The sequence below is a fragment of the Trachurus japonicus genome, unplaced genomic scaffold (genome assembly GCF_045865225.1).
Source record: "Trachurus japonicus isolate A0001 unplaced genomic scaffold, Traja_1.0 AP030069.1".
Lineage (NCBI taxonomy): Eukaryota > Metazoa > Chordata > Actinopteri > Carangiformes > Carangidae > Trachurus > Trachurus japonicus.
This window is the reverse complement of record NW_028220202.1, coordinates 1-12419: the sequence shown is the minus strand read 5'-3', so window position 1 is coordinate 12419 and position 12419 is coordinate 1. Positions and strand designations below refer to the sequence as shown.

The 12419-nt window shown below is 40.1% G+C and overlaps 1 protein-coding gene across 1 annotated transcript; it reads right to left on the bottom strand.

Moving 5' to 3' along the window:
- Positions 1-4238: 4238 nt before the first annotated feature.
- LOC146960725 (evolutionarily conserved signaling intermediate in Toll pathway, mitochondrial-like) lies at positions 4239-10474 on the bottom strand (the record flags this gene model as incomplete). The annotated part of the gene is made up of 6 exons (XM_085772117.1): positions 4239-4564; positions 6068-6173; positions 7100-7248; positions 7390-7447; positions 8792-9015; positions 10438-10474. Coding segments are annotated over 6 exons (864 nt in total), but the record flags the coding sequence as incomplete, so codon positions are not given.
- Between the last annotated feature and the right edge of the window lie 1945 nt (positions 10475-12419).

Below are 12419 nucleotides of genomic sequence, written 5' to 3'. Positions count from 1 at the left end.
ACAGTATAAAGGTAGATGTTTGTGTTAAAGCAGAAGTAAGCGATCCGGTCATTTTGTCTAACTTCCTGTCAGCCGATGGAGTTGGCAGTCCCCGCCCTCGTCCCTACGTCACCGCATTCACACGCATCCCTTGGCTTCACACACAGAGAGGACTGCCCCTTTATGCCGTTCTCTCTCCTCATTGGATAAAGGTTGTAGGATACAAGGAAAGTTTTCTCCTCGGCTTACAGCAGAGCAGAGTGACTGACAGACCCGTGTTTCAGACCAAACACTCTATATAAGTGATTGCTGTCGGAAGATATAACTATTTAAGACTTATATTAACACAAAAATTCCGCTTACTTCTGCTTTAAAGCTCCTTCAAAATAAAGGTAGATGTTTGTGTTAAAGCTCCATACAGTATAAAGGTAGATGTTTGTGTTAAAGCTCCATACGGTATAAAGGTAGATGTTTGTATTAAAGCTCCATACAGTATAAAGGTAGATGTTTGTGTTAAAGCTCCTTCAAAATAAAGGTAGATGTTTGTATTAAAGCTCCATACGGTATAAAGGTAGATGTTTGTGTTAAAGCTCCTTCAAAATAAAGGTAGATGTTTGTATTAAAGCTCCATACAGTATAATGGTAGATGTTTGTGTTAAAGCTCCTTCAAAATAAAGGTAGATGTTTGTATTAAAGCTCCATACAGTATAATGGTAGATGTTTGTGTTAAAGCTCCTTCAAAATAAAGGTAGATGTTTGTGTTAAAGCTCCATACAGTATAAAGGTAGATGTTTGTGTTAAAGCTCCATACAGTATAAAGGTAGATGTCCATGTGTAGTGTGATTATAAAGCAGCTCTAGGTTCTATATTAATACTGTGAAAGTATCAAAGCCTCAGTCCGCAGAGAAATGCACACAGCCTGTATTCAGAAACTGAGTCGAGTAAAACCGAGTAAAACCAGCCGTCAGGACTTCCTGTCACTTTGTGATGTCACAACAACAGCAGTCACCTAAAGCTCCGCCCCCACCACCTGGACCCACCATCCAATACTTTGCAGGATTTGGTTTATCTGAGTGTTTTATTCTGAAATCTGCTCTATTTTTTATTAGATCTCTCAGAAAATGATCAGCCAGTCAGCAGAGAGATTCAGAGCCTTCTCTGTTCTGATTGGCCGACACTGATCTGTCGTTACTAGATCTATACGAGCATCTTTGCAATGTTTGATTGATTGACTTTGTTTTGCAGAAGCACACAGAGACTGATCAGCAGAGAACACGACTGCAGGAGTCGACTGAAGACCACGGATCAGGAGAGAAAACCAACTCTTTCTATTTATTTGTTGAATCAGTGTTTTGTTTTGTTCTTTTTGTTTTTTGTTTTTTTACCTTTGTGGAGAGTCACCTTGTCGGAGAGCGCTGCACTCAGCCCAGAAAGCAGCTTTACCTCATTTCCTAGCACGACTGCAATGTGGGTTACTGAAAGTCAGTCTGGACTTCTTCTTCTTCTTTTTTTTTTATTTTTTTAAAACAACTAAGATTATGTGACAATATCTAAAATATTTTTGACGTATTGGGAAACACAGATATCTGAAGTATTCAGTTATTCCCTTTGATTTTTAAACCTAATCTGATATATACAAATTTTCAGGACTTGTTTGCCTGTTGCTTTATATTTCCTGACAGAGTGAATTGACTGGGGTCCACAAGCAGGTTTGACCTATTGCTTAAAGGGATAGTTCAACATTTTGGCAAATTGTCCCATTGCCATAATCCCTATAGTCATAGCAGTAGGTTTGTTACCTTTAATTGTCGGTGCAAGCTATTTTTAGAACGGTGGAGCAGAGCCGCGAGCTGCTCAGAGCTACGCTACGGAGGCTAATGGGATTTCTTGGTTTCCCTCATCAAACTCATCAAATACACAATCCAACAACTCCAAAACGCTCTGGTGGACAAGTTGTGACCTGCACATTCACCACGCTATGAGATAATAACAGAACGTTACCAGACAGAGTTGTTTTAGAGGTAAATTCATGCAAAACCTCTGATGCGAGGACCGACAATTGAAGGTAACGAACCTATTGCTATGACTATAGGGATTATGGCAATGGGCCAATTTGCCAAAATGTTGAACTATCCCTTTTAAAAATGTCATCTTTTTATTTTGCACGAGGAAGATGTCATTTCAGGTTTTGCTAGAAAGACCCCGACTACTTTCACCTGTTCAAATTAAACACTACTACTACTACTACGGATAAAAAATAACATAAATGTAAAATCGGTTGTGGAGGATCAGAATCATATCGGAGACATTTTTAACAGTGAGTTGCAGATTTTTAACCCCCAGTATCATCGTCATCATCATCGTCATCAGCTGTGAGATCAACAGCAGCACAAGAATCAAACACTTTTATACTGACTGAGGTCTATTTGTTTCTATAAAAGCTGCTGCTGTCAGTTTTTGTACAAAGTTTTTCTCTCCGAGAGCCTGGAGACACAGACACGTCGGAGTAAGACGTCCACGTGGTTTTTTTCTATGTGATCCTGCACCGTTCTGTTCAAACACTCAGACTTTACAGAAATAATCCTTTTGGACGACTTTTTTTCTTTTCTTTTTTTTTGTATCGAGAACTTTTTTACAGAAACTTTCTCACCTGTGTAAAAAATTTCGAAAGCAAAAAAAAAAAAATCCTCCTGCAGTTCATATGATATCAGCCTGTAAATCTCCTGCACTGTAAATACACAAAAATGCTAATGTAGTTATTATGACATGCCAAATTTTTTTTGACTGTTTTCGATCGACTTTTATTTATTATTTATTATTGAACCTCCTGTTATGTAACTGATTATGATTATTATTATTATTGCTCATGCATCGTTCATATCCATAGGTAGTGTGATGTTAGAGAAAAGTGTCTCATTGGTCAGTTTTTCAAGGATCCAGAGGTTTTTTCCTGCATGAGTAGTAAAAAAAAAAAAAGGATGAACTGTTTGTTGTATATCACAGATGAACTCTGGGTGAATTCCCATGTTTTGTTTTTTTTGTTATTAAGAGTAAAAAAAAGAAGCTATTTTCTGTTTGAGCACAAAGCTGCGGAGGTGGAACGACCTGCGCAGCCACGACACTGTAAATAGCTGGAAGTGACCAAGCTAATTTACCTTCTGAGAATGTAACTCCGACTTGTTTACCAGTTCAAAGGGAATGTTCAAATGCCTTTTAAGTAATAAACCTTTTCTACCTTTGGGTCTCTTCTTTCATAACGTCGACTTTCTTTTACTCTGTTTCATGTAAAACACGTTTGTTTTTATATTTATGCCTTCGGAGGAACAGTGTTTTCTGTTTTTTTGTAGTCCGGCACAAAACTTCCTCTCATATGTTTTATATGAAATTAGAAACACATCAGAGAGCACCCTTCCCTATTTGTGCAATAATGACATTGATATAGTCTGACTTTGTAAATAAATAGATGTAGATTATGTTGCCAGTGAATCAAAAAGCCAATAAAGGCCGATGATGTGTAACTTCCTGCACTGGTATCAGCTCTATGGAGACATCTGGTTGAAGTCTTTCACATAGCAAAGCCAAAAATAGGCAAACAAAAAACTTTATTAAACATTATTGTTTTATTTTTTATTTTATCTTCTTTTTAAATTTTTTTATAACGTCTCTGATTACCCTTTGAGGTGCAACAATGCCTTTTTTTTTTGCCTTCTGTGTGTTATGTTTGCATATTCAGCTTGTATATTTGTCTTTTTTTAATATAACAAGTTAGGAAGTTAGTAATATTATTATCCTCCCTTTTTAATTGTGTTTTTTTTCCCTTTTCTTCTCTTTTCTTGATAGCCCGTTGGGTGTGGAGGAAATGTTTATGTTTCTTTAAAAAAAAAAAAAGAAGAAAAAAGTTAAGGACAGTGGAAAAAAACAAAAAAAACAAAACAAACATTACTATTTTGGTGGATCAAAGGCATTTGATTTCACCAGGACAAACACAATCATACTTTCTGTCATTGAGTTATAGATGGACGGAGTTATATTGAAATAAACTTCATATAAAACCCTCAATTAAACCTCCACAAGGGTCTCTAAGACTCCCCTGAAGGACCTCTACCTTAGGTCACGACACTGTGGATGTGAAGTTGAACCGTTGACGCAGTAAAATGAGGAATCACAGTTTAGTTTTACGATTATAATTTAATTTATTTGTCTAGTTAACCTAACGAGCCGGTAGCTCTGAGACAGTATGTCATGATTTCTTTGTCAGTCTTTGTCCACACAGTCTTGGTCTTGGTCTTGTCCTGCTACTTCATCCTCTGGCTCCTCCTCGTCTCCTCCTCCTCCTCCTCCTGCCACTCCCGTGTCTCCCGGTCGGCATCGTCCGGCCTGTGGCTGCGGCGCGACTCCGACTCCGTGCCGCCGCTGTCCGCCGCCGCCGGCCCCTGCAGCTCCCGCGGCCCCGAGTCCAGGCGGAACAGCGTGGGGACTCGGCCCAGGACGGGGTTGTTCTGCTGCAGGCCGGAGATCCACTGGTTCAGCGTGGCCTGGTCGCCCCGGCCCGTCATACACATACCGAAGACCGGACCCTCGTCCACTGGAGACAGAGGAGACACAGAGCAGCTGCATCACATGACGGACATGAGCGTGGTGGTTTCTGTTGCTCATGATTTAAAGAGGAACTATACCAGGCTTCCTACAGCTTAGGCCAAGTTAAATTTAAGACTTTTTAAGACTTTTTTAAAGCCACTTGAAATGAAATTTAAGACCGACTTCACAATAAACACAAATGCAGAAAAAAAACACCACATCAATTACATAGGGTTATAGGGACAATTTTACCCACTTCCAAGGTAAAGTGACTGCTACATGAACATTGGATTGTGTCTCTTTCCAGCTGTCCTTTCAAAATAAATGCATAAAAAGTCTGAAAAAAAAAAAACACTGACTCGGGAGCTGGAGGTGGTAAGAAATGTAGCGTTGACGGCCGCCACTAACTTCTCTATGTCAGAATGTTACCAATTATTTTGAGATTTGAGACTAATTACAATCATAAAATCCCACTTACCAAGTGTTAACATTTTTAAGACGTTTGAAAAATTGATTTAAGACATTCTAATGCCAATTAAGGCCTTGTTTTTAGATTAATGAATTCAATGCCTTTTAAGACTTTTTAAGGATCCGTAAGAACCCTGTATACAAGTCCACTCTCTTCTCCTCTGTGTTGCTAACCCTCCTCTCCTCCATGTGCGTTTGTTTTCAACGAAGCCGGCGAGAAATCAATCAATAAAGCGGTACATAATGTTATTTATCTTATACGATGTGTATATTTGTGTAGTCTTATCTGTCATAGACAAGAGATTACAGGTTATGGGGTGCGTTTGTGTCACAGTGCCACAGAGACGAGAGCTGGGACACCGGGTCGGAGGCTCTGATCTTACAAGGTTGGTTTTCAGCCAAGAGACACTAGGTGGAAGGTAGAGAGCCTCCATTCTCCCTGGAACTAGTTACAAGTCATTGATTTAACCAGAACTAGGACTCTAAAGCTGTTTAATAAAGGTACAAATCCTGCATAGTTCCTCTTATACTCCTCTTTACATATTTATTTCCATAGGAGACTAAGGTCTGTTATTGTTCTTTCAGTCTATTGTTCTCAGTGTTATGCAGTATGGAGTTAGTGCATCTGCAAGCATCTGCTCAAAGATTGTAGGCCAAACACTTGAGCCAATTTTTAGAGCTGCATATACGAGACGAATGCATGTTTTATTTGAAGAATACCAGTTGCTGCCATCCAACAGGAGATATAGACTAACCCTATAGCTGGATTAAATAGACTGAGGAACTCTTTTATTCCTCAGTCTGCTAAAATGTTGAATCAGTTGGGTTCGTCAGGGCCTGAATAGCTGTTAGTGTCGGGACTTTGATGCTACGTATAGAGCACGTCACATGCCTGATGTTTGTCTTGTTTGGTGTTATATTGTGTTATATTTTGTAATGTTTTTTGTTATGAGAAACATATCTCTTGGACGCAAGATAAAATTTCAGAAGAGATTCGGACAAATAAACTTGAAGAAAGACAGTTGTAATGTAAACTTCTTACAGTCTTCTACGTCAAAGCTCTCGTCGTCTCCCAGGTCTCGCTCCAGATCCAGGTCCAGCTGCAGGGGATAGTCCAGACACCGCTCGGGGTCGTACGGCTCCTCAACCTGCACAGACAGAAACACATGTTACAAAGACTGATCTAAGTCTTAATCTACAGGTGCATCTCAATAAACTAGAATATCATGGTAAAGCCCAAACCAAGTATCGAGTGCATATAGATGGACGAACTTTCCAGAAGAACGACATTTCATATTTAAAATGCTTTTTTAAATTGGTCCGTTGTGATATTCAATTTCTTTTAAGATACTTAATTTTAGGTCTTTATTAAATGTGAAGCCATAATCATTACAACTAAAAGAAATTAAAGGTCCAATGGGTAAAATGGGGGGAAAGCCGTGATATCTAGCGCTCAGATTTTAGATTGCAGCGCTCACTCGCACCCCTCCCGTCGGCAAAGTGACGGTGGCCTCCGAGGACCAAAGAAAACTTGTGTGGAAATGGCGTCTTCCACCATTTTTCTCACTGTTCTGCACCAACTAACTACCAACTCACTCTCTCCACTGTTTCCTACTCCTTCTCCTTCTTCATTCATTTATTTATGCACGCAAAACTCTTGAATCGTGCTCTCTGGTTGGCTGGATTTTTTGTTCGGGCTGCTGTACAAACATGGCGGCACAAGATGGCGACACTCTTCTAAAGCAAGACCCTTTCTATACTGTATGTAGATATAAAAGATTAATTATAAGGCTACAAAAACCAAACAAATTTTAATTTTATAGCGATTATACACTTATACAAATATATTCATGGGTAGTATATTCAGATTTTGCCAATAAACCGGGACAATTGTTGTTACACACTGGAGCTCAGTTTCATTCTGTGTGTAATGGATCTATATAATGTGTTAGTTTCACTTTTTGAATTGAATTACTGACATAAATGAACTTTTCCATGATATTCTAATTTATTGAGATGCACCTGTTTGTAAGTCAGTGTAATAATAATAATACTATTAGTTTTAACCCTTCACCTTCTCCTCGGGCGGCGTGGGGTCGGCTCTGAGGACGTAGTAGTACACACACTTCTTCCTCAGCCACAGAGGGAACGGCCCCTCCACGAACACCGGCCGGCTGACGTTGTGTTTGGAGAGCAGCTCCATCTGGTCGGGGCTCTGGATCCCTGAGGACGGAGAGACGGAGAGGGAAGTGGTGTCAACACACGGAGAACTGGTACGGAGGAGGAGGAAAGATGCAGCTTCCTGGTTTGATGCTTGTAAAACCATCCACTGTTCTTACTGTTGTTATTGTTGTGTTTCCATACCTACGATATGTGGTAGCTCTATCTCCTCGCCGCTCTCTGTGATATCCGTACACGGCAGCTGGTGGGAAGAGAAGACGACCAGACTGATTCATAAAAGCAGACACAACAGTTTTGGCTGAAACCAGAACCGTCTGAGTTGTGTTGAAGTAGAAAAAAACACCTCGCAGTTTCATCCAGCCAATTATTGAAACCATAATAAGCACGGTCACTTTGGCGCTACGCATTTTAAAGAGTAACTAAACTCCTAAACCACTTTTTTCTGCTGAAAACACATATATTTGGGTATGAAGTAGTGTTGTTGATTGATTCTGGTCCAACTTTAGTCAAAATATTTCAATTTGGTGTATTTTGTTGTAAAAATGTCAGAGTGACTGCCCTCTATGGGTTGAAACACGGCTATTACAATCGAATTTTGCTATTGGCTGAGATGGAGGCTGATGACGTTTTTGGAGGCAGCCTTCCTCACAAACCACCACTGTTAGCCCTGCCCCCTCAGTGCGGCTAACGGGCCAGCTAACATCTGGCTGGATGCAGCCAGAGTTACTCCTTAAGAATTGTTGTGTTGCTTAGTTTAGAATATATCAATTCAGTACAGTGTGTCTTAGCATTTCTTTGTTTTTAGCTTTTTTCCAGTCAGGTTAATGTTGTTGTCCTGTCATGTTTTTAACCTGCATATCATTTCACTGCAATGATCTTGTATTATTTTATGTGACGAATAAACTCTCAAATATTGTGCCAAGTCTTTGATTTGTGGCAAAAAAGTAAATTTCATCCTGGATTCAAACTGAAAATATGGGTCAAATATGAAGAAGTTCTGTCTGTCAAAATGTTTATTTTAGATATTGGGTCCAAGATTGTGTCCAGCTCTGGAACCTGGACAGACCTTTGTCAACTTTTGTAATTTAACAAAAAATAACAACAAAACTGTGACCCTTTAATTTTACAGGCTGCTAATTATGTGATAATGTCAAGAAATAACAAGTAATTGCGTAATAATTTCAAGAAATAGCCTAGAAATATCAGTAAATTTCATGTAATGTCATGTTTTCCATAAAGACAAAAGATTGCAAGTGCTTGCATGTCAACTACAATCAATTATTTCTGGGCTATTTCTACGCAATCCATCAATTTCTTGGCTATATTTCCCAACATTACTGTGAAATTGACCATTATTTCTAGACATTATTATGACGAAATTAATTGTTATTTCCTGGCTATTTCTTGACATTATCGCGTAATTAGCAGCCTGTAAATTAAAGGGTTACCAACAAAACTAAAAGGAACCAGAGAATAAACCCGTGTAGATCAGGTTTGACAAACTTTTTCTTGCCTCACGTCAACTTTTAAACGATTTTAAGCTCTATATTTCACACACAGATACTCCGACCCCTCCACTGTGTACCTGGTAGACGGTGACCTTGGCGTCCCGGTCGTTGGCGATGCGGCTCAGGCTGAAGCGAGCCAGGTCCACCGGGTCCTCGGGCAGCTGGTGAGGGACCGGGAACGGGTTCACGTTCTTGAACTTGGGGAACCAGTACATGATGCGCTGGTACTTCCTCATGGGGTGGCCCTTCTCCCCGAAGATCTGGACCAGCAGGACCTTGGTCGTCACGTTGGGCATGATACCTGAAACACAGCGACCATTTAAAATACAACTCAGACAGGCGTTTCTACAGCGTTTATGTGACTTTAATACTGTTGAAATTGAATCACATTTTCTGTTCCCCTTCGCGTCATGAACTGAGACAGACTTTGTTAGAGAGGAAGAATCCAGACTTATTTTGGATGTCGGAGCATGATGTGTTGTTGTGTTGGTTTGTTTAAAGGAGAATTCCGGCCATTTTTGACTCCTAAATCGTTGTCCTGATGGTCAGCCAGTGTTGGGGGGAGCAAAACACGCAACTAAAATTGATGCAGGCAAACCGGAGTAACACCATGACTAGACGGCGCTAGGGATAGCCACAACGCTAACCTATGGGGGCGGGGTCATTCCTATGTTCCCTCAGCCCTATGTTCCCACATTTTTAACTTTTGTTGTCACTGAAAATTAGGCCCTATGTTCCCACCATTGGTTGGGTTTAGGCAATGAAGAAAGGAGTTGGTTAAGTTTAGTAAAAAGACCCGGTAGAGGCTAGACAGGCCAGATAGAGTCCAGATAGGTAGAGAGAGTCCAGTGGGAACATAGGGCTGTGGGAACATAGGCACGCTCCCATGGGGGCAATTCTTTCAACCACAACAAACACTCAAAAAACAATCAAATATCTATGGTACATGACTGGAATCCTAACGAGACACCACTGAACTCATAAACTGTACGGTATAAAGCGCGGTATAAACAGTATAACTTTGTGTTTTTGCATGTTATCACTCACCTCAGACAGCCGAACTCTGAAACATCCTGGAAAGCGATCGCAGAGCGCCTGCTCTCCCCGCCACAGAAACGAACACTTTTTCCTTGTTGTGATGATTTCTTTACAAAAATAAACGGTGGAGCAGTGCAGTGGTAATATCCAAAATATATCTGACCGTTTAGTTTTGTAAAGAAATCATCACAACAAGGAAAAAGTGTTAGTTTCTGTGGCGGGGAGAGCAGGCGCTCTGTGATCGGATAGTAATGTCTTTCCAGGATGTTTCATCTCACCTCAGTTCGTCTGTCTGAGGTGAGTGACTACATGCAAAAACACACAGTTTATACTGTTTATACTCAGTATAACCGTACAGTTTATGGGTTCAGTGGTGTGTCATAAGGATTCGAGTCATGAACCATAGATAATTGATTGTTTTTTGAGTGTTTGTTGTGGTTGAAAGAATTGCCCCCATACTTTAGCGTTGTCGCTATCGCTAGCGCCGTCTAGTCATGGTGTAACTCCGGTTTGCCTGCATCTATTTTAGTCTTGGAAGTTTGTCTGTTTTGTTTTGTTTTGCGGTGTTATTACATCATTGCGGTGTTATTACATCATCAGGTGCAAATTGATTACGTTATTACATAATGCGGTGCTACAACGATCTAGAGAGGACTGATCCGGCTCGATCCAGATGTTGACCCACCGTAGTTCTCCATCTGCTCCAGCAGCTGCACGGCGCACTTTGTGTGCAGATAAATGTTAAAATGTAGCAGTTTCCCTCAGTCTATATCTCATTTTGTCAGAAAGGTTTCAGAAGCCTGTTTTTTCTATACTCTTTTATTTTTGCCTCTTTTATGCAGTCCAGGCTTTTGAAAAGAGAGTAAACATATATATTGCTTAAAAACTGACTTACATGTGATGTGTATTTTGGGGGGAAATATGGTTCCTGGAATAGTCTATAGACAATCATAATCATTCAACTGTTTCACTGGTGTCAGACTAAAAATCGAGAAAAATTGAATCGGGAGAAAAGCGTATCGTCCCAGCCCTAATGTGTTGCTACAAGGACCCCACAAAGACTAGCCTGTTGTTTGTGCGTTGGCTAATAAAGATTATAAAACGGAAAGGTGAAATCCGGCAATCTGATTGGCTGTTAACCGTGGTATAATGAGCATATATATACCACGGCTACTATTCTAAAGCCTTATCACAGCGTAAGCTATCACTCTGCATCGGGCACGTACTATAGAGTGCCGAAGCGGAAGCAGCCCCATGGGTCCTCAATTCGAAAAAAGTCTCCATACGAATGAATGGGAGTCCAAGATTTATTTCGCGATCCGTTTGAATTGTGCCATGACAAAAAACTCTGTCCTCTACCTGTTTAAAACATCACGTTTCATCCCGAGAAATCAGCCGTTTGTTGTAAAACTATTGTAAAATAAAATCCCGAAGAGTCTGTAACCAGAAAGACTACAAGTCGCGTAGGTGACGTCACCAAATGCCGCCCTTTCCCGTGTCAGTTGGTGACGTATTTTTTGTGGGACGCAGATCTATAGTCCGTAGAGCGTCGTCACACAAAATACATTCTTCTGTTGCCGTTTTACGATAAACTGCTGATTTCTCGGCATGAAACGTGATGTTTTAAACAGGTAGAGGACAGAGTTTTTTGTCATGGCACAATTCAAACGGATCGCGAAATAAATCTTGGACTCCCGTTCATTCGTATGGAGACTTTTTTCGATTTGAGGACCCATGGGGCTGCTTCCGCTTCAGCACTCTATGACTGGTATGAATGGAAGTTGTTGTCATGTATCCATGACAACGGACTGTTGCAGTCCATAGCAAAAGACAGCTGATGTTTTTACGATGTTAAAAAATGGACTAAAGTAGTTGAATTGACATGTTTAAGGTGAACTTTCACCTCCGGGGAGGGTTAACAATGGTAGAGGGGACTGAGGAGTGACAGAGGAAAAGACGAGATGCAGAGCTACTTGGAGCTAACGTCCTGAGAGGTGGGACTATTTTTTTCACAGTGAGGCTATTTTATTGGATAATATGGATTTCTGGTTGAATAAAACTACATAAAATTGATTGCGTATTCCTCTTTCATATTGTCATTATTGGTAACCGTTTTATAAAAGCAATATATCACTCCAGTCCGCTTCGCGTCGGGCCGAACAACGCCCCTTAGCCGTGGTATAATGAGCATATACCACGGACTGGAGTGATATATTGCTTAAATAATCAATCAGTCAATCAATCAATCAATCAATTATTGTATACATGTAAGTCAGTTTTTAAGCAATATATATGTTTACTCTCTTATTATTATTGTATTAATGAATGTGCCAAAGCCTGCCACCTCATCCTCAATAGAAGACTGTCTCTTATGAGTTCCAGTTCATAAAATAATTGTTTTGCTTTGTTTTGTTTTTTTGTTTGTATGGTACCATAATGTGCGTTTCTATTCATGTTTTTAGTAGTTGGTGTCTCACAACTCTCTTTTTGAGTGGTCCCCAACACTTTAATTTGTCAAGGGGAACGGGTCATTTTGTAATCAATACTGTATTTTTATATTGTCTCTGGATTTTTATTGTGTGTTGTGGAGTGACACCGAAATAAAGCTTATCTATCTATCTATCTATCTATCTATCTATCTATCTATCTATCAATCAGTCTAGATCC